The sequence below is a fragment of the Coregonus lavaretus genome (genome assembly GCF_964263955.1).
Source record: "Coregonus lavaretus genome assembly, chromosome: 3".
Classification (NCBI taxonomy): Eukaryota; Metazoa; Chordata; class Actinopteri; order Salmoniformes; family Salmonidae; genus Coregonus; species Coregonus lavaretus.
In genome coordinates, this window is record NC_139990.1 from 53,722,996 (window position 1) to 53,746,974 (window position 23,979).

At 41.1% G+C, this 23,979-nt stretch overlaps 1 protein-coding gene across 1 annotated transcript in view; it reads left to right on the plus strand.

Moving 5' to 3' along the window:
- Positions 1-703: 703 nt before the first annotated feature.
- The window catches only part of LOC311121780 (hormone-sensitive lipase-like), a 51,205-nt gene continuing 27,929 nt past the window's right edge, over positions 704-23,979 (plus strand). Inside the window, exons 1-2 of the mRNA XM_084158000.1 lie at positions 704-821; positions 9,074-9,114. Coding sequence (XP_084014126.1) covers positions 9,099-9,114 — 16 coding nt within the window. The 5' untranslated portion in view covers positions 704-821; positions 9,074-9,098. The remainder of the gene's footprint in view (positions 822-9,073; positions 9,115-23,979) is intronic.

Sequence of the window (23,979 nt, forward strand, 5' to 3'; positions counted from 1 at the left end):
AAGTATAAAACTGATTTGCCTTATGCTTTCATGTTTACATATTTAGCATTTTTGCTTCATGAAATTGATGTATTTGTCATATGTCACTCGCGCCCATACTGATGTGACAGGCTTGATGGAGTCTCGGAAGCGTTATCCCATTTCTGAACCTGGATCTGACTCTGCAACGGTACCCCCCTGTATATATAGCCTCCCTACTGTCACTTTATTTTACTTCTGCTCTTTTTTTCTCAACACTTTTTTTTGTTGTTGTTTTATTCTTACTTTTTTTGTTTAAAATAAATGCACTGTTGGTTAAGGGCTGTAAGTAAGCATTTCACTGTAATGTCTGCACCTGTTGTATTCGGCGCATGTGACCAATAAAATTTGATTTGATTTGATTTGATTTATTATGAGCCATCTTCCCCTCAGCAGCCTCCACTGCCGATGTTGTAGCTTGTAGGCAGCTACTAAGCCGTCACTAGGCTATAATACATGAAGGTTTACCTCCCTGTGATGGGAAACCTACTGACAGACAGTACCGTACTTTGTTTACCACAGATGATTATCTGGGGAAAGCTTTTGGACACTGCAACGCAGCAAAGAGAGGTGGCGTTTGTCAAATTGGAGCACGTCAATAGGCTCTAGGAATACATAGCCAGCGCTGACTGGCTGCGGTTTTGTTTGTGGGTGTGTCTTTTTCACAGGTATGACTAGAAGGTTTGAGAAGGCGGTGCGAAAATAGTGGGCGAAGATGGCGTCGGGAAAGAAGGGAGGCAATAGCAGCCTCGAAAAAGGTTTGAATGGACGACGTTCGTCAAAACATAAAGAGGGGCCAATAGGTACGTAATTTACAGCAGTTAGAAATTTGACCTTTCGCTTTAGTGGTTTTTGATCATGGCGGTTAAATTAGGTTGCACACCAACTCTTGCCTCTCTTCTAGCTAGCTAACTAGGATGCTAACGTTAGCCAAGTTACAGAAATATTTAAGCCGCGTCAAGTGACAACAACAGTCTAACATGTAACGTTAGCATTAAGTTTTCTGGCAACTTGCATTATGTGATATGAGGTTTGTGCATTAAAATAGTTGCCAGTGTTTCGAAGCTAAGCTTAGTAGTTAGCTAGGTTGAAACTTTCACAACTCGTTTTATTTCATAATGTAGGTAACGCGCTATCTCGCTACAATGTAACGTTTCCAATGACTTGGAAATTGTAACAATTTTGCGCGAGTCATTGACTGTATTTAGAATCAACATTGTATCTAATCGAAACCCCGTGTCACCTGTTATATCGGTATATTTCTTTAGCCCCTGTTGCTTACTCCCAGCTCATGTAGGCTAACGATGACAATGCTCCACCTGATCAGGTTGTCAAAACAGTGATTAACGTGTGTGTGTGTGTGGAGGGGTGAGGGACGCTGAGAAGCGGCAGAATGCAACAGCAGCATCCTATCATTCTTCAGACAGTGTTGCCATCAGTTTACATTTGGAACCGTGTACTCAACAATGTGACACATGTGCAGACTGGAAAAGAACATGCTTGAGGGGTCGGCAGTACATGGCCATGGATAAGCCATTGTCAGTCAGACGGTTCTCCCACTGTAGCGGGCTTCTTCACTAGACTTTTAATTAACCATCACTCTATTTACAAACACCTGGATTAAATATGTCCAAGAGCCTTTCACCATAGTCTCTCACAAACAAACCATTCATCTGTAGGCATTTAGTAATGAGGCGAATGAACATGATATTATCTTCAGCAAACGTGCCTCTTGGATGAAAACTGGCACTAGACTGTTATTGTGGAGCAAAGAGACCTGTTATTATCTCTAGCTGTAAGCCCCTTTTGAGTGATTCCAGATAATGAGTGAAGAGCCAGATGCATTCTGCAGGGGCAGGATTTCCTCCTTCCCATAGACATTTGAATTCCAAAAATACCTGTGGATTGGATTGCCACAACATTAACCACACGTTTAGCCTATCCATCAAAATAGGCAGATAACGGTGAATGTAGCCTAGTCGTCGAAACATTGGCTATAGATGCCGTCTGACCTTAGCAATGACCTGCTGTATGAGATGTTGACTCAACTGTCAGTTGACTAGCCACCTCCTAGTACTAGACTGTCTTATCTGGTTTGTCATCTCAGTCAGACAGTGTAGTAAAGGACTGAGGGGAAACCAGTCCAGGCCACCAGGCATGCTTGGTTGTGAGGGGTGGAGAGGATCATTGTTACTAACGTCCTGTTGTGAAGTTTGGCACAGCCCGAGGAAGATGTAGCCTAGCCTTCACACTGTTTGAATGCTTCTTGACTTCAATTGGCAATAGGGCTTACTTCCTCAGGCTTAGCCTATTTTTGGTACCATGGCATTTCTGATGAAAAGTTAACTTATATGCCATCTAAAGTTAAAGAGCAGTGCAGTGTGCACCACCCATAACATCTCTAGGCCTAGGTGACATCATGCCATGATCAACTGACAAACAGCGCCGGAGAAGATGGCTGCCGTTTTACAGCCCTCTAACCAATTGTACTATTATGTGTGTTTTTCCGCGTTATTTGTAATTTATTTTGTACATAATGTTTCTGCCATCGTCTCTTATAACCAAAAAGAGCTTCTGGATATCAGGACAGCGATTACTCACCTCGTATTGGACGAAGATTTTTTCTTCAACGAGGCGGCCGCGAAGGATATCATACAGACACCCGACAAGGCCCAAATTCGCGTGAGGAAGAGACGGAGATATCGTGGACGTAGATCGGGGTGCCTTGTAAGGATCCGACGGCGAGCGAGTAAACTGCCTCTTCCATCAATTCTATTAGCCAATCTTCAATCATTGGATAACAAATTGGATGACCTAAGATTACGGTTATCCTACCAACGGGACATTAAAAACTGTAGTATCTTATGTTTCACGAGTCGTGGCTGAACGACGACATGGATAACATACAGCTAGCGGGCTATACGCTACATCGGCAGGATAGAACGGCTGACTCCGGTAAGACAAGGGGTGGCGGTCTGTGTATATTTGTAAACAACAGCTGGTGCACAAAATCAAATACTAAGGAAGTCTCAAGGTTTTGCTCGCCTGAGGTAGAGTATCTTATGATAAGCTGTAGACCACACTATTTACCAAGAGAGTTTTCATCTATATTTTTCATAGCTGTCTATTTACCACCACAAACCAATGCTGGCATTAAGATTGCACTGAATGAGTTGTACATGGCCATAAATCAACAGGAAAACGCTCATCCAGATGCAGCGCTCCTAGTGGCCGGGGACTTTAATGCAGGGAAACTTAAATCCGTTCTACCTAATTTCTACCAGCATGTTAAATGTGCAACCAGAGGAAAAAAAACTATAGACCACCTTTACTCCACACACAGAGACTCATACAAAGCTCTCCCTTGCCCTCCATTTGGCAAATCTGACCATAACTCTATCCTCCTGATTCCTGCTTATAAGCAAAAACTAAAGCAGGAAGCACCAGTGACTCGGTTAATAAAAAAGTGGTCAGATGACGCAGATGCTAAGCTACAGGACTGTTTTTCTAGCACAGTCTGGAACATGTTCCGGGATTCTTCAGACAGCATTGAGGAGTACACCACATCAGTCACTGGCTTCATCAATAAGTGCATCGATGATGTCGTCCCCACAGTGACCGTACGTACATACCCCAACCAGAAGCCATGGATTACAGGAAACATCCGCACTGAGCTAAAGGGTAGAGCTTCCGCTTTCAAGGAACGGGACTCTAACCCGGACGCTTATAAGAAATCCCGCTATGCCCTCCGACGAACCATCAAACAGGCAAAGAGTCAATATAGGACTAAGATTGAATCGTACTACACTGGCTCTGACGCTCGTCGGATGTGGCAGGGCTTGAAAACTATTACAGACTACAAAGGGAAGCACAGCCGCGAGCTGCCCAGTGACACAAGCCTACCAGACGAGCTAAACCACTTCTATGCTCGCTTCGAGGCAAGCAACACTGAAGCATGCATGAGAGCACCAGCTGTTCCGGATGACTATGTGATCACGCTCTCCGTAGCCGATGTGAGTAAGACTTTTAAGCAGGTCAACATTCACAAGGCCGCAGGGCCAGACGGATTACCAGGACGTGTACTCCGAGCATGTGCTGACCAACTGGCAAGTGTCTTCACTGACATTTTCACAACATGTCCCTGACTGAGTCTGTAATACCAACATGTTTCAAGCAGACCACCATAGTCCCCGTGCCCAAGGACTCTAAGATAACCTGCCTAAATGACTACCGACCCGTAGCACTGACGTCTGTAGCCATGAAGTGCTTTGAAAGGCTGGTCATGGCTCACATCAACACCATTATCCCAGAAACCCTAGACCCACTCCAATTTGCATACCGCCCCAACAGATCCACAGATGATGCAATCTCTATTGCACTCCACACTGCCCTTTCCCACCTGGACAAGAGGAACACCTACGTGAGAATGCTATTCATTGACTACAGCTCAGCATTCAACACCATAGTGCCCTCTAAGCTCATCACTAAGCTAAGGATCCTGGGACTAAACACCTCCCTCTGCAACTGGATCCTGGACTTCCTGACGGGCCGCCCCCAGGTGGTAAGGGTAGGTAACAACACATCTGCCACACTGATCCTCAACACGGGGGCCCCTCAGGGGTGCGTGCTCAGTCCCCTCCTGTACTCTCTGTTCACCCATGACTGCATGGCCAGGCACGACTCCAACACCATCATTAAGTTTGCCGACGACACAACAGTGGTAGGCCTGATCACCGACAACGATGAGACAGCCTATAGGGAGGAGGTCAGAGACCTGGCCGTGTGGTGCCAGGACAACAACCTCTCCCTCAACGTGACCAAGACAAAGGAGATGATTGTGGACTACAGGAAAAAAAAGAGGACTGAGCACGCCCCCATTCTCATCGACGGGGCTGTAGTGGAACAGGTTGAGAGCTTCAAGTTCCTTGGTGTCCACATCACCAACGAACTACCATGGTCCAAACACACCAAGACAGTCGTGAAGAGGGCACGACAAAGCCTATTCCCCCTCAGGAGACTGAAAAGATTTGGCATGGGTCCTCAGATCCTCAAAAAATTATACAGCTGCACCATCGAGAGCATCCTGACTGGTTGCATCACCGCCTGGTATGGCAACTGCTTGGCCTCCGACCGCAAGGCACTACAGAGAGTAGTGCGTACGGCCCAGTACATCACTTGGGCCAAGCTTCCTGCCATCCAGGACCTCTATACCAGGCGGTGTCAGAGGAAGGCCCTCAAAATTGTCAAAGACTCCAGCCACCCTAGTCATAGACTGTTCTCTCTGCTACCGCACGGCAAGCGGTACCGGAGTGCCAAGTCTAGGTCCAAAAGACTTCTCAACAGCTTCTACCCCCAAGCCATAAGACTCCTGAACAGCTAATCATGGCTACCCGGACTATTTGCACTGCCCCCCCACCCCATCCTTTTTACGCTGCTGCTACTCTGTTAATTATTTATGCATAGTCACTTTAACTCTACCCACATGTACATATTACTTCAACTACCTCAACTAGCCGGTGCCCCCGCACATTGACTCTGCACCGGTACCCCCCTGTATATATAGCCTCCCTACTGTTATTTTATTTTACTTCTGCTCTTTTTTTTCTCAACACTTTTTTTGTTGTTTTATTTTTACTGCACTGTTGGTTAAGGGCTGTAAGTAAGCATTTCACTGTAATGTCTGCACCTGTTGTATTCGGCGCATGTGACCAATAAAATTTGATTTGATTTGAATTAGGGTGACTTACACAATGTGTGAGTCCCCAGAGGTCCACAGTTTAAATGAATACATTACTATTTGAATATCATTAACATGCACCATATTCAAATAGCGTAGGCGACACTAAATGGATGTCAAGTAGCCAATTATCACTGATACTGAGGTACCAAGGTTGTAAAGACGAGCAGACGTGGCTATTAATTTGAATAAGACTTTACTTTCAAGATAGACTTCTAGGCCTATGTTCTAGATAGGAGAGAAGTCATTTCACTCTCTTTGTCTCCCTCTTTACTTTTCTCATTGTACCTGGGCTGACAATTTACATTTTCCTTGAAGATAAGCTTATCAGGGAGGGTGCTAAAACATTCAGTTAACCTATCCTTACTCTGTATTCAGACGATTCAGCATGTTTGTCCTACAGTCTATGGGATCATTAGGATGCCACCCCACCTTGCATTTTTCAGTTAAACTGAACTAGCTAAGTATGTGGTTAACCAAAACAATATTAAGGCCTAGCCACAACAATGGTAAGGCCTAGTCAGTCTCAAGCTGCAATCCAGGAGGAAAGAGCTGAGCTGCCACCCACAACAAGATAATTTGTTCCCACTGTTTGGAAAGCACTGCGTACAACCAATCCAGCTGCTGCCCTGGCACGTACTGTACTGCACAGTACATCCAACAATGAGGTTCAGGCCTGGGGCAGACGTAGACATTTCTCAAGACTTGTCTGGCCTACATGTACATCTCAGCATCCCTAAATAGTACACATTCAAAGTTTCACTACTACTGTTTATTAAAACTTGAACTCTCATGTTCAGACACAGTATGAGGTGTTTGGGGTGTAGTAAGTGTGTGTTTGCACGTGAGTGTGCAGTAGGCTGTAGATTAAGATCACTTTAGTCATCAATTGTACACAAGGTCCAACTGAAATGTGACTTATACTCCCAACCTCTCCGAAAGACACACAGGTTGAAGAGTTTGCAGCAGGTTGCTGCCACACTGGACACCTGTGGAGCTGTTGTTGTGTGGGGGTTAAGTGACTTGCTCAAGGAAAGGGGACAACGGCAGACGATGGCATCTAGGATTCCAAATATATTGAGACAAATTAGACAGTAGCCTGTAGCAAAATAGAACTCAATTGATAGGAACATTAAATGTATTTCAATATAATTAAAATAGGCCTATAGCCTACTGTTTATATTTTAATGCAGTCATCTAGGTTTTCATTTGAAGCATCTTTTTATGTCACTTGTTCATATCAATTGCGTAGACATTGGCAACTTTGTATTTGTAGTCAACTTTGTTCTGAAGTTATTAGCGATCACAGACCAATTAACCATGTGAGTCTGTTTCGTGGAGATCTTCTGCGTATAAAGTGACGCAGGAGGGCAAAAAAAGCATTTAACAAAGCACTTAGCTGTTCTACGAGTGGTCTGAGGCAGGCTTTTTAGATTACGAGCGTTTTCAAGTGCAACTCAGAGATTTAACGATTCTCCTATGAAGGTTCTAACGATGAATTTAGCCTTAAGATGCTTTTGAGGCGTGTCATTTAAATCTTTAAAAAATATTTGGCCACAGAAGCTATTTCTTACCGATCTCTACATCTTCCATCCAAAAACAAATCCTGTGAAATGACGTCAACACATACGGGGAGAGTTTCTGGCTAGCTACAGTGGCTAGCCGCTGCGTGCATGACCAGAATTACATTTTAGTCATTTAGCAGACGCTCTTATCCAGAGCGACTTACAGTTAGTGAGTGCATACATGTTTCTTTTTTTATTTTATTTTTTCATACATGACACATCGATGAGAGAGGCGTAGTTGGACTGTTTTTCACGCCCTACCTTTTTAATTAGAGTTTGTACTATAGCCTACTTTACCATACTTTTGAATGTACTTCCTGTAAATTCAGTGAATTAAATATAGGCCTACTCTTTGATCTAGGGCAGGGCTGCCCAACCCTCTTCCTGGAGATCTACCGTCCTGTGGGTTTTCAGTCCAACCCTAATTTAACACACCTGATTCTACTTATTAGCTGCTCAACAAGACCTTAACTAGCTGAATCAGATATGCTAAATTAGGGTTGGACTGAACCTACAGGACAGTAGATCTCCAGGAAGAGGGTTGGGCAGCCCTGATCTAGAGGAATATTACTTTGAAATACCTTACAACTGTCTTACCTCAACTATAAAATGAAGGATCTAAAGCCTAGAGCTGGGACAAAAAACAAAAATTACTGGAAAGTTTTTGTAGGACATTAGCCTACATTTACTGGTAGATTAATCAATTAGCCTACATGACTATCTAGCAACAATATCATATTTAGAGTTAGCAATCTATTAAGTGTTTTGAGTTCCCACTTCCTCAGGTGGTGAATATTATACTCCAATATGCACAAAGATGTTGACAAATTCTCTGAGCCAAAAATAAATCTGATCGTTCTGGATCCTATTTTGACAGGTTGCACATCAAAATATCAAAAATGCATTTCCTGGATGTTATATGAAATGGCTTGGCACTGCAAAACGTTTTCTAGAGCCCTGCCGCTAATGTAAATTAACTGTCCATTAAAACATTTTATCGCGCAAAGTAGTTAAATTTATCGCAATATGGCTTTTTTCCGTATCGGCCAGCTCTAGCACCTCCCCAAAAATTATTTCTCGTAATTTATCGCTGATTTATTGTTAGTGCAATTTTTTGGGTCAATTTATTGCAATGTGGATTTTTGTCCATATCACCCAGCTCTACTAGAACCCAACAAAAGGAATGCACTCACTCGTTCACGCTCACACACAGTTGTCTTTGACCATGGTATCTGCCAATTAGGCTGAAGGTCACTGGGAGTTTCATGCTGAACAGCCAATAACAGCCAAGGTTACTAACTGCCAGGGGGAGAGAGACAGAGGTTACGCTATGTCTGCATTTGCAAAATTGTATTATTTCAATCCGACATCAGGGCACATACATGCACCCAATCCCCCTGCTCAGTTCTGTGTGTATACTGTGTGCATGTGTGCAGTGTGTCTGTCTTCCCCTGACTGGGTGAAGAGTCATGGCCCCAGAGTGTAGCTCAGTGGGACTGCTGGCATGTGGCTGAAGAATCCCTGCCCTTTAAAACAGAGTGGGGGAACAGAACGGAGAGAAAAGAAAAACAAGACTGGTTGAAAGTGGATGAGGAATGACATGCTGCTTGACACAAACAAAAACAGACAGGGGACGGAGAGAAAAGGGGAACGAGGGAGGACCAATCACAAAACCCCATCTCTCGCTCTCTTTTTTTACTACTTTCTCCCTCTCACTCTCTCTTTCCTCCTTCTCTCCTTGCTGTTGTTGAAGAGAGGAGACCGACAAGGACAGAACCATGAACCCGGACACAGGTAAAAAAACCTGTTTATACTCTTATGGCTTTAGAGTAGTTGTGGCCTGCAGCATGCTTAATGCCTCTGTGTGTATTTGCCTGCTCATACACATTATTTACGTTCTCTTTTCTCACCCACCCACACCCATCCCCCTGTAGGGCTCATTATAAGCCTGTTATGCCGCTGGTGGTAGTTGTTGTATATGATTTATTAATGCCTGTATTCATCCAGCTTTAATGTCTTGAGTCCAGGTGTCACTTTTAGTTCAGTGTGGTTGTTTACACTTAACTGCCTGGTGTAAAAGTTGACAGGTCAGAATGGTTATAGTGCAACTGATTGAAACCCAGTTAGGTTCTTTCCAAGATTTTAGATGGGTGATATGAACTGAACAGCTGTTGCTTGCTTAGGCTGCCTCCATCTCTATAGACTTGAGAGAGAATATAGTATACTGCTGCTTTCACTAATTTGATTAGTTTAATTGATTGGTGGTTGAAGGGTCTGAGTTGTCCTCTTGCCCTCTCAGGATGTTCTCAGGATAATTAGTGGGCCAGGGGCCTCATTTATAAACGTTGCGTGAGTACATAACAGACAGTGTACGCATTGTCTAGTGGTTGAAGTATTGCAAGCAAGCAAGTAGCCTAAGTATTTTGTGCAAATGGGGGCTATGAGACACTTATTCATAAAAACAAGATCCAGCTATTTGGCGTTAGTGAGAAGAGCGAAAAATCTGTTATTTTTTGAATAATTAGACATAGGAATCTGTTATTTTCATAACCATTGCAGAATAAATTCCTCACATTTCTGACCGTGATGGGTTAGTATCTCGAAGTAGCCAATGCAACAAATGACCATGCTCATCTCATTTAATTGGGCCTAGTATCTTAGTAAATAGGCTATGTATTTCAAGTTTTGCTGTATGCCATAGGCAGCCGGTCTGTAGTCTACAGTCGAATTTCAGGTTAACATGCCAACAGTTGATATTTTACTTTGAAGTATTACTTTGACAATGTTTCAGAATTCGTGGGCAGTCCAGCATATTAGGTTGGGGGGAAAGTCAATGCAAAACATTGTTGAATTCAAACGTTATGCTGACAGGTCCACAACAATTTGTGACTGACCACCACGATTCAGTCTTATGTTGCAAAATTTGAAGTGACATACACATTATAACACTCTATTATCACTCCCTGTTAAATCATCGCATCCCTCAACTATTCATGCTTTAAGAATTCAACCAAATTCAGATCATATGAAAATATCATAACCCCATGATAATAACCAATTAAGTACTTGCCTATCAACATAGATATTTACCACTCTAAACATCCCTATCAATATCACCCACTACTTCAAATGTATATAATGACCAATATGCTAACATTAACCCAATTAATCAACATATTCATGATTTCATTCACAATCCTCACCTTAACTTCCATGTTTAAAACAGTATGATTCAACAATGTCCACTCAAAATAAATCATATAAATGTATCCTAAGACATTACCTTAATGTATCACTCTTTTAAGCCATAATATCTATATAAAACATTTCTCAATTTAACAATCAATATCCTTCATTCTGAAAATAGTTATACAAATACATACCAATGATTTACTTAAATCACTCATTAATCTTATAACTTATAACCAACCAAATGACTTAACTCTACCAAATTTAAAATGACTGTCCTTATTGATTCACTTTATCCATATCAATGAAAATTAAAACCCTCAACTTAATCACCCATTACAACTGTCCGAATGTATACTTATATTAACATACATTATAAACATCCATAATTGAATTATGACCTTCCTCATCCTGATAATAAATACATTATCTCAATGCATTCTTAATACTATTAATTTACCAGTGTATATACCTACTACCCAAATTATCAAATTTAGATAAATCCAATTTTATTATCAACACAGCTAAGCAACCCCTTTGTGTCCCCCGGCACTTAAATCTTCTTGCGTCTCTTCATTACGTTCTTCAGACATCTTCATATTTCAAAATGACTTGCCCATAACAATGTCACAACTACAATGTCTCATTCTATTCACCACCAACTCCACAACCTCATTGTCTTCTCCATTTGCCAACCATTATACCAACAATATGAGAAATTATATCCTTTGATATCTTCGATTGGTTGTTGTAGACCAGTTGCATGTAGAAGTGGTATTTTACAAAATCGTCTTCAACGCCTCTGATATTCATCTTCACCCGGTTCATAGTTTGTTACTTTTATTTATTTAGGTTCACACCATGCTAGGCCAAATGATCCCTACTATGCATCAAGAGATCATCTGTATTTATCTCACTAGAATACAAACATAACAGTTTAATTGATTTAATATCTAAACCAATAAATCCATATAAAGATTCACCATATGACAGATTATGTTTTAACAATTATTCCTAATACCAATTTCTAATATACTTTCCCATTTCTATTCACATCGCTCTGTGTAGCATGTCCTTCTTGCAACGCACCAATATGGAATTCAAGATTCACAGCTGCAACGACACACATAGACACAAAAACAAAAGCAATGCTCCACAGTGACAATTCCATCTTCCTCCTATGAGTTTTTAACACTCCTACATTGGGACAAATATATGCACAAATCTCTCTTCTACTTTCCCTTCCTTGAGGTAGCCCGTAACAACTAGTACTAACCACCACCTAGATTCTGTCCAGCTCTTACTACTTTAATCCTCTACTGCCACAGTCTCCCTTGCACATAAAAAGCACATATTTTCCTATTAGTTCTGGCCCAGAAGCCTTCACCTTTTTTTAAAGAAGACTTCATAACATTGTTAGTTGAGACACAGTATGCTACTTTACACACTACTTATCAGTCAGTAATAACCTTGATTAGGAAGTGCACATTCTTGCATCTTATTATAGTCACTAGTTTCATAGACATGCTTCCTCTACATCATGCCTTATACCACATACATTTCCCCTAAAACATTTAATCTAACCCATAACACATTAATTACTACTGCTCAAATTCTTACTATGATTTTCAATTGTACCAATAAATCATCTTACCATCATTACTACCCCCTTAGTTGAACACATGAGTCACAACGTGATTCATGCTTTCAAAAACAAAACACCAACATTGTTTATTAAATCATAATAAAATGACAACATTGGATAATACCACAACTTACTTCTATCCCGTAAAGTAACCCAAGATTAGTACAATTAACGAGCAACAAGTATCCCTCATTCAGGATAGCTCCCTCTCTCTTTATCTACTATATATATTATTACCAAATTATAAACTTCTTCACAATTATCCTTATCATAACTAACCCTCAGTTCATCATGCCTCCAGGATTTACAGTGCGGGTGATTATGTCACACTATAAAGCCAGGACAGATTGCAGTGGTCATTGAAATCATTCAATGAATTGTTCCATCCTATAGTACAGTGGGGAAAAAAAGTATTTAGTCAGCCACCAATTGTGCAAGTTCTCCCACTTAAAAAGATGAGAGGCCTGTAATTTTCATCATAGGTACACGTCAACTATGACAGACAATTGAGGAAAAAAAATCCAGAAAATCACATTGTAGGATTTTTAATGAATTTATTTGCAAATTATGGTGGAAAATAAGTATTTGGTCACCTACAAACAAGCAAGATTTCTGGCTCTCACAGACCTGTAACTTCTTCTTTAAGAGGCTCCTCTGTCCTCCACTCGTTACCTGTATTAATGGCACCTGTTTGAACTTGTTATCACTATAAAAGACACCTGTCCACAGCCTCAAACAGTCACACTCCAAACTCCACTATGGCCAAGACCAAAGAGCTGTTAAAGGACACCAGAAACAAAATTGTAGACCTGCACCAGGCTGGGAAGACTGAATCTGCAATAGGTAAGCAGCTTGGTTTGAAGAAATCAACTGTGGGAGCAATTATTAGGAAATGGAAGACATACAAGACCACTGATAATCTCCCTCGATCTGGGGCTCCACGCAAGATCTCACCCCGTGGGGTCAAAATGATCACAAGAACGGTGAGCAAAAATCCCAGAACCACACGGGGGGAACTAGTGAATGACCTGCAGAGAGCTGGGAACAAAGTAACAAAGCCTACCATCAGTAACACACTACGCCGCCAGGGACTCAAATCCTGCAGTGCCAGACGTGTCCCCCTGCTTAAGCCAGTACATGTCCAGGCCCGTCTGAAGTTTGCTAGAGTGCATTTGGATGATCCAGAAGAGGATTGGGAGAATGTCAAATTAAACCAAAATAGAACTTTTTGGTAAAAACTCAACTCGTCGTGTTTGGAGGACAAAGAATGCTGAGTTGCATCCAAAGAACACCATACCTACTGTGAAGCATGGGGGTGGAAACAGCATGCTTTGGGGCTGTTTTTCTGCAAAGGGACCAGGACGACTTATCCGTGTAAAGGAAAGAATGAATGGGGCCATGTATCGTGAGATTTTGAGTGTAATCCTCCTTCCATCAGCAAGGGCATTGAAGATGAAACGTGGCTGGGTCTTTCAGCATGACAATGATCCCAAACACACCGCCCGGGCAACGAAGGAGTGGCTTCGTAAGAAGCATTTCAAGGTCCTGGAGTGGCCTAGCCAGTCTCCAGATCTCAACCCCATAGAAAATCTTTGGAGGGAGTTGAAAGTCGGTGTTGCCCAGCGACATCCCCAAAACATCACTGCTCTAGAGGAGATCTGCATGGAGGAATGGGCCAAAATACCAGCAACAGTGTGTGAAAACCTTGTGAAGACTTACAGAAAATGTTTGACCTGTGTCATTGCCAACAAAGGGTATATAACAAAGTATTGAGAAACTTTTGTTATTGACCAAATACTTATTTTCCACCATAATTTGCAAATAAATTCATTAAAAATCCTACAATGTGATTTTCTGGATTTTTTTTCTTCTCATTTTGTCTGACATAGTTGACGTGTACCTATGATGAAAATTACAGGCCTCTCATCTTTTTAAGTGGGAGAACTTGCACAATTGGTGGCTGACTAAATACTTTTTTCCCCCCACTGTATACTAAACATGACCAATATTCAAAACATCTCATAAATGTTATGTACCCCAAGTGTACATTAAATCCTCATGACATTTATTCACATAAGAAATCATGTATACCCAAAACTCAGTCAATTTTTTTTAAACTTCATAAAATTCACTGTGTGCTCCTTTAAGACTTATCACCTGTTACCTGTTGAAAACTCCCTAAAATCAAAATAACAACCCTTTATAAACACCATACTATGTGTGTTGTTTTATATGAAAAACCCAATTTGAAAAACAACAAACAAAAATAGCCAGGCCTTACTTAATTTGGTAGCTCCCTTTTACGACCTAAATATAAGAGTACTTAATTTTACTAACTGTTCCACCCTAGCCCTGGGCAATATTCCAATGAGATAAGGAAACCCCCTTGCTCCTGGAATAGAAATTATACATGTCGTTAACATTCATTTACAATCAGTAATCCAAAGATAGTAAGTACACACAAAACATGATACATAGCAGGTAGCTTAGTGGGTAAGAGCGTTGTGCCAGTAACCGAAAGGTCGCTGGTTCTAATCCCCGAGCCGACTAGGTGAAAAATCTGTCGATGTGCCCTTAAGCAAGGCACTTAACCCTAATTGCTCCTGTAAGTCGCTCTGGATAAGAGCGTCTGCTAAATGACTAAAATGTAAATGTAAATATATCCACAGTCCTATCTCATCAATAATCATTTGTATCAATCTAACTACTCCATAAAAAGATTACCTAAAATGTCTTAAAAATATGAAAACCACTCAATGTTCTCTGAGCTTACAATTATTATTTTAAATTGATTACCCTTCAGACTTCATCCTCTGTAATTCTCACAATGATTATTCAACCCCTAAATCTGCTCCTTTTGATCCCATATCAAATTATCCTAGTATCGTTACTAGATCAATCAACATAGGGAATATGTTTCCCCTGATATTAATTTAATCATCGCAACCTGTTGCATTGATGTTTTAAAATATAAACCTATTGTTTAATAACTTCATACTTTACAAAAATGTTAACATAATCCATCATCCTAATAGTAAAAACTATATCCCATTGTTCAACGTACCATAAACAGATTATCGTTTTTAGAAATAATGAACTGTCTGCATAACTCAATGTTGTTTAAACAAACTATATAATGTAATAATAATTACCAATGATCAAATAACGTTCCACATTCACCTATCTAGACATGTTCTTCATATCATCCCAATGCTTCCTACATATCATCTTCAAACAATTCAATTCAACATGTCTCATCACCCAATGAACTTACTTACTTTGTAAACCCTCTACAATATCTATTATTCTCTATCTCTACCTTTCCATATAACGTTACCTCAACAAAATATACATTATTATGAAGTTATAGTCAAAACAAATAAAACATCTATTCACCAATATGCCACTTTAATTACTATGTTATACTATTCGCTATGAGTTGTTAAGACAATCAATTCACCTCGTGATCTAGGTCAAAATCATCAATAGAATAGTTTTGCTTTCTGTCCCTCCCTGGGTTTGAACCAGGGACCCTCTACACATATCGACAACATTTACCATCGAAACACCATACAAAATCTGCGTTCCTTTCAAAGCAAGACCCTGTGTAGCTCATTTGATATAGCATTGCGTTTGCAACGCCAGGGCTGTGTGTTCGATTCCCCAGGGACCAGTATGAAAAAATAATGCATGCACTCACTAACTGCAATTCGCTCCGGACAAGAGCGTCTACCAAATGACATAAATGTAAAGTTAAACAACCACTTCCATGTCGCATAGCAACTGACGTCACTAGTAGGCACCACTAACTAGCTAGCCCTTTCACACCAAACATTCAACCCTTATGACTCTCTTCTCCACAGCAACCATTGATCCTTTTACACCTAACATAACATTCCCTATAGCGCTCCCACGTTACAGCGAGCCCCAATGATTAACACCCGCAAACAAAAAACATGGACCTTCTTCCATTTTTACTAGCAGACCTAATAAAACACACTTTCAAACAGCGTTCTACATTTACCTCTATCATAGGGTTTAAAAACGAACGTAACAACATTAACCATCCTAAATTGCTTTAGTAACGTCATGTACGGTTCAGTTTATCTATTACGATATGACAGTCACTTCTCCATGCGTCTTAAACTATATCCTATTTCTCTTGTAATCAACTAAAATCATAGCCACTTCTCATCTGAAACCAACACTCCTCCATTATCATAATATAGCAGATATAGGTAACTATCCTTTCTACGTAGGCTACAAGTAATACCAAACACTTGTTGTAGTTTACATTTACATTTACGTCATTTAGCAGACGCTCTTATCCAGAGCGACTTACAAATTGGTGCATTCACCTTATAGCCAGTGGGATAACCACTTTACAATTTTTTTTTTTTTTTTTTTTGGTGGGGTAAGGGGGGGGGGGGTTGGAAGGATTACTTATCCTATCCCAGGTGTTCCTTAAAGAGGTGGGGTTTCAAATGTCTCCGGAAGGTGGTGAGTGACTCCGCTGTCCTGGCGTCGTGAGGGAGCTTGTTCCACCATTGGGGTGCCAGAGCAGCGAACAGTTTTGACTGGGCTGAGCGGGAACTGTGCTTCAGCAGAGGTAGGGGAGCCAGCAGGCCAGAGGTGGATGAACGCAATGCCCTCGTTTGGGTGTAGGGACTGATCAGAGCCTGAAGGTACGGAGGTGCCGTTCCCCTCACAGCTCCGTAGGCAAGCACCATGGTTTACCATCATATATTGAATTCATATTCATATAATCAATATCCAATTTATTTATAAACATTACACCACCATTCTCAATCACTTATCTAGCAAACCCATTAGTCAACGCCCAAAATAATTACTACCACTCAATCGTCTCGCTATTCTTGTTAAATAAGTGAGTCTTTCTATTTAAACCACGCACCACGCTACAAATCTTCCATTCAACATCACCAAACCAAATACTTTGTAGTATCCATTCAAGCACACATACCATCATGTGAATTACACTCCAAAACCTAGATTTTAGTCAGTACCATGGAACCGATGCCATTCGTAAAGACTAAGTCCCACAAGTAGCCCAACTACAAAGGTTTGTAGTCTTAACCTCTGGTACATAATAACGACACAATTACAAGAAAATAGCCTTAAAAAATCTTTCAAGTGTTTCTTTGCAAATCGCTCACGTGCTCAGAATGAATAAATTAGCAGTCAACGAGTCAAATCCACATTTATTGATTTGGAAATAGATCTGGCGATTTTAATAAAACTGATTATGTTTCCCTTGCGACATAATGAAATTCCTTTGTTACATCATATTCGCTCCATAATGAGTTTTATTTTGATGGAAACCCTAAATTGGCTTTGTACAATATTATAACTTACGTCTTTAACCACTTTACTCATGGTCAGTTTATTCCTTAAATCTTATCTCAATCACATTATCCAACTACGGTACTGTCACGAGAATTTTGTTATCTCAATGGTTGAAGTCAACTACTTCTTAAATCTTTGAATAATTCCCAAAAGGTTGTAAATCTCTTAGTTTAAATAAATTAAACAAAGACCCAATTCTGCTCATGGTCAGCATGTTTATTCATGAGAGCGCTCTGCAACCAAATGGTTGTACAATCTTTTTATACGCACACGTCAGAGGAAAAATCCCACCCCGCTGTAGGCGGGCTGTATTTTTTTCACTTTAGGCATCTTTTAAGCTCACACCTGGGTTTAGCTCATGTGATTTTCCTCCGCTCTCCTGACCATCAGGTCACACACACACACACACACACACACACTCATGTTCTTATCATAGTCTACTCCTTGCTCGGGCAGGCAAAACATTTTTGTTATCGCTGTTCTTACAATATCCTGAAAGCCTTTTCATACTCTCCTCCAAGCCTAACGGTTTCTCTCCTCCCTAAATTGGGAGTCCTATTTCTTTATCTTGGTTTCTCAGTTGTCTGTAGACAGTTCTCCTTGTCCTTTGTTGTCTGGCCTAACTCTTACTCACATTGCTAAATAGTAACAATGTCATAATCTTTACTGGTCCTACACACACACACACACATTATTAGATTATAGTCTCAGGATTCTAACACATTTCATAAAGTGGAGTGTAATAATTAGTCATTACCAAATTCTTCTATCAGGTACAAACTTAGAAAACCCATATTAATTACTTTTCCACCCACGACGTACGTCTACGTTTGGGTGAGCAAGCCAATATATAATTATTATTCCAATTATTATTTTATGAAATCTGTAATAATCACCTACCCATACGTAAAATGGATCATATTTTCACATTTGTCACAAACTCCATATAGACCGTTAGAAACGTATAGGTACTCACATCAAAGAATACTTCAGTTAGTTTAACAATCTTCATTCATTCTCCCAGCGGAACCAAAAAAACACAGCCTGTAATTTCCAAGGACACTGCTTGTCCCAGAAAACAGACTTTCCACTACTCTCTAAAATAACATCAAGCTCTATTTACCCCTCCTTGATATTCTATGACCTTATTCTATTATATATCGTAACTTATTATATGACCTTATCATACGCATTTACATACTTATTATGCACACAAAATAATTTCTACACTCTTTTCATAAAGTAGCCTATGTCGTTCCATTGCCCAATTGCATAATGCCTTATCTAACTTTTCTTATTATTAAACCCATTTCCAGGCCATCGTGCGTTCATTAAATCACATGCTTTATATACCATTTTCATATAATCTAAATCCCATTTCGTGATGCTTACGGCGATATTGTCTGATATCTTTTCGCGCTACTTGTAATTTATCCCTTTTAAAACTACCATCAAGAGGATAGTCATTATCTGTCCATGCTGATAAATCACTAAGATATGGTTCCACATTGTTTTGTATTATTATTTCATGCAATGTTAGTAAATTCAAACACATGCATCAAATATCCACCCTGATAATGTATTAAAATGTAGTTCGCCTTGAAATGTCATTTTGGTGCTATGATTCAGAGGTTATGTCATTGGCTCCCTCTCCTAGCCATTTTGAGTAATTCATTTGTCTAATTCTCTTTTTATTTAATTATGTTTTACCACATCAAAAAGGTCCGTAACCTATTTCTCTCTTTACCTATTTACTCCTATGATGATACAACACATCAGAGCTTCATCTATTTTACTCCTATGATGATACAACACATCAGAGCTTAATCTATTTTACTCCTATGATGGTCCAACACATCAGAGCTTCATAACCTAATTTACTCCCATGATGATACAACACATCAGTCTCTCTTTACCAATTTACGCTAATTACTGTTAACACACCTTGTTTTGAATCATAGCATCATGTCATTATGCAATTTAATATTCCTCCTTACTCCCTTTACATAATTCAACACCACTCATCGTCCCCCTTTAAAATATAGAATTTTAAAGTTCGTTACAGTTCAGCTTTACCACCGATAAGCAGATTTTTAACATAATAATACACTGCTCAAAAAAATAAAGGGAACACTTAAACAACACATCCTAGATCTAAATGAAATAATCTTATTAAATACTTTTTTCTTTACATAGTTGAATGTGCTGACAACAAAATCACACAAAAATTATCAATGGAAATCAAATTTATCAACCCATGGAGGTCTGGATTTGGAGTCACCCTCAAAATTAAAGTGGAAAACCACACTACAGGCTGATCCAACTTTGATGTAATTGTCATGAGAATTTATATCTCTAATTCAACCTAAGCTTGAATCATTACCAGGGGTTGTAAGGCTCTGGTTTTAATCATAAATGATTCAAGGTCCACAACCAGCAAGAATGATCTGTATTTTTAATCATGGAGAGCTCTGCCGCCAAAAAACATACATACAGCTTTATACCCCTTGACACACAAAGGCACTTTGCTCCGCCCACCTTTAGGAGGCTTTTTTTAACCCGTTTTCTCAGTCCCCTTCACCCTGGAATGTTTAGTCCCGCCCCCCTCTGTTAGTGGGTTGCCACTACATTATAACTCTAACACCGTTCACACATTTATACTGTATTTGGGGTGAAATCCTTTAGTCATTATTCTTAAAATACAAATTAATCTATCATTAATGTCCTTAAAACAAGTCAAAATGAGGCTCAGTAGTGTGTGTGGCCTCCACGTGCCTGTATGACCTCCCTACAACGCCTGGGCATGCTCCTGATGAGGTGGCGGATGGTCTCCTGAGGGATCTCCTCCCAGACCTGGACTAAGGCATCCGCCAACTCCTGGACAGTCTGTGGTGCAACGTGGCGTTGGTGGATGGAGCGAGACATGATGTCCCAGATGTGCTCAATTGGATTCAGGTCTGGGGAACGGGCGGGCCTGCAGGAACTGCTGACACACTCCAGCCACATGAGGTCTAGCATTGTCTTGCATTAGGAGGAACCCAGGGCCAACCGCACCAGCATATGGTCTCACAAGGGGTCTGAGGATCTCATCTCGGTACCTAATGGCAGTCAGGATACCTCTGGCGAGCACATGGAGGGCTGTGCGGCCCCCCCAAAGAAATGCCACCCCGCACCATGACTGACCCACCGCCAAACCGGTCATGCTGGAGGATGTTGCAGGCAGCAGAACGTTCTCCACGGCGTCTCCAGACTCTGTCACGTCTGTCACGTGCTCAGTGTGAACCTGCTTTCATCTGTGAAGAGCACAGGGCGCCAGTAGCGAATTTGCCAATCTTGGTGTTCTCTGGCAAATGCCAAACGTCCTGCACGGTGTTGGGCTGTAAGCACAACCCCCACCTGTGGACGTCGGGCCCTCATACCACCCTCATGGAGTCTGTTTCTGACCGTTTGAGCAGACACATGCACATTTGTGGCCTGCTGGAGGTCATTTTGCAGGGCTCTGGCAGTGCTCCTCCTGCTCCTCCTTGCACAAAGGCGGAGGTAGCGGTCCTGCTGCTGGGTTGTTGCCCTCCTACGGCCTGCTCCACGTCTCTTGATGTACTGGCCTGTCTCCTGGTAGCGCCTCCATGCTCTGGACACTACGCTGACAGACACAGCAAACCTTCTTGCCACAGCTCGCATTGATGTGCCATCCTGGATGAGCTGCACTACCTGAGCCACTTGTGTGGGTTGTAGACTCCGTCTCATGCTACCACTAGAGTGAAAGCACCGCCAGCATTCAAAAGTGACCAAAACATCAGCCAGGAAGCATAGGAACTGAGAAGTGGTCTGTGGTCACCACCTGCAAAACCAGTCCTTTATTGGGGGTGTCTTGCTAATTGCCTATAATTTCCACCTGTTGTCTATTCCATTTGCACAACAGCATGTGACATTTATTGTCAATCAGTGTTGCTTCCTAAGTGGACAGTTTGATTTCACAGAAGTGTGATTGACTTGGAGTTACATTGTGTTTAAGTGTTCCCTTTATTTTTTTGAGCAGTGTATAATGAAAGTCTGCTTTCCTGTTAGTTGAGCTGTAGACTGCATCCTTTTCGTGAAGACTCCAATGTGTTATGATGAGTTTCTCGGGTATCAAAGAATCAAGGATGCAAGGATATACTTAGACACTTTGTAGACAGTTAATGCAAATGTTTAATGATCGGTACCGGGTTAGAGACAACAATGGACAGAGCTTTGCCGTTTGCTGTTTCCAACTATTGAACAAAGATTCACTCTCCCTTATATACCCTTGGTTATCTTCCTTTCACATACATCTGGAAACCATCATGGCACTCCCTTTCTCTGTTATTATTACCCTTTGCCCCAGGTCATTACACCCTGTCCATCAATCATACTACCCTAAACATCACTAATCTCCTTTGACATAAGGAATGTAGACGTTTGTCTCCTAACCACTTATCTAGTAACTCTAACCTGTTCCCCACGATACTATGACATGACATCATTACACTATAAAAACATAATATCAAGGTGCAATGAATACAACTTTCTGACAATTAGAAACCTATAATATCTGATTGTAGCTAGACTCTTACCCATATACACTAAATAAAAATATAAACGCAACATGTAAAGTGTTGGTCTCATGTTTTATGAGCTGAAAGAAAAGTTTCCATACGCACAAAAGGCTTATTTCTCAAAACCGTTGTGCACAAATTTGTTTGCATCCCTTTTTAGATATGCCACACCTGTCAGGTGGATGGATTATCAATACGTTTATTAAACAGCATGATCTTTACATAGGTGCACCTTGGGCTGGGGACAAGAAAAGGCCTCTCTAAAATGTGCAGTTTTGTCACAACACAATGTCACAGATGTTGAGTTTTGAGGGAGCATGCAATTGGCATGCTGACTGCAGGAATGTCCACCAGAGCTGTTGAATGTTCATTTCTCTACCATAAGCCGCCTCCAACATAGTTTTAGAGAATTTGGCAGTACGTCCAACCGGCCTCAACCGTAGACCACGTGCAAGGCGTTGTGTGGTGGAGCGGTTTGCTGATGTCAAATGTTGTGAACAGAGTGCCCCATGTGGCGAAGGGGTTATGGTAGGGGCAGGCATAAGCTACGGACAACGAACACAACTGCATTTTATCAATGGCAATTTGAAGGCATTGAGATACCGTGGCGAGATCCTGAGGCCCATTGTCGTGCCATTCATCCACCGCCATCACCTCATGTTTCAGCATGATAATGCACGGCCCCATGTTGCAAGGATCTGTACACAATTCCTGGAAGCTGAAAATGTCCCAGTTCTTCCATTGCCTGCATACTCACCAGACATGTCACCCATTGAGCATGTTTGGGATGCTCTGGATCAATGTGTACGACAGCGTGTTCCAGTTCCCACCAATATCCAGCAACTTCGCACAACCATTGAAGAGTAGTGGGACAACATTCTACAGGCCACAATGAACAGCCTGATCAACTCTATGCGAAGGAGATGTCACTGCATGAGGCAAATCCTGGTCACACCAGATACGGACTAATTTTCGGATCAAAAAAGGTATCTGTGATCAACGGCAGACTGGAACCCCAGTTTTAACTAAGACGTCCTGTGTCGGTTCCGTTTTGTTTGTAGCTACAGCTTGTTTGGCCCGTTGTGTCAAGTCATTCCGGTTCACACTGACCATGTGCAGAAAGTAGTCATCACAATTTTTTTCCCACTGTTCTTTGCAGCAATGTTGTTGAGAGCAGTAGCAACACTTTTGCAGTTCTCCATGGCTAACATCATGTCTTTCAAAAAAGCCACGTTAGCAAGGATTATCTACACATACTGAGCAGCTCATGTTATCGACAGAAGCATTGTATATGGCAGACCAATCCGAACTCATCTCTCGGCATGTCCAGCCCACCCATTATCTCAGCCAATCATGGCTAGCAGGAAGGTTCCTGTCTTTTTCCATGGCAAAACCAACTAGGTTCGTAATTAAAAAATTGTTTTTGTATTTACAGATTACATACAAGTTTGATTATGGCACATGAAAGTTCATATGTTCCAGATGGCATTTCTGCCAAAATAATTCATGGAAATGCCTCTCCTGTGAAGTAGTGATGTGCGACATACGCCTAGCTTCCTGAAACAGGTCATATTTTCAATCATTTTCTCTTTCCGAAACTGCCACAGTCATTTACAAAATACAGCATAAATTACTGCAAAGATTAAAACATTCTGCCAACACAGTAATAGACCGGAAGCTTATGTAAAATATTTAACAGTATGGTTATAGGCTACAGTATTGTTTTGCGATAGGAGCACGGCATCATAGCCTATTTAATCTCAGAGCCTATACCAAGTTAGGACTTGGCCCTAAAGACAAGTCTATAGAAATGGAAGCAGTCTAAGCAAGCTACAGCTGTTCAGTCCGTAACACCCATCTACAATCGTGGAAAGAACCTAA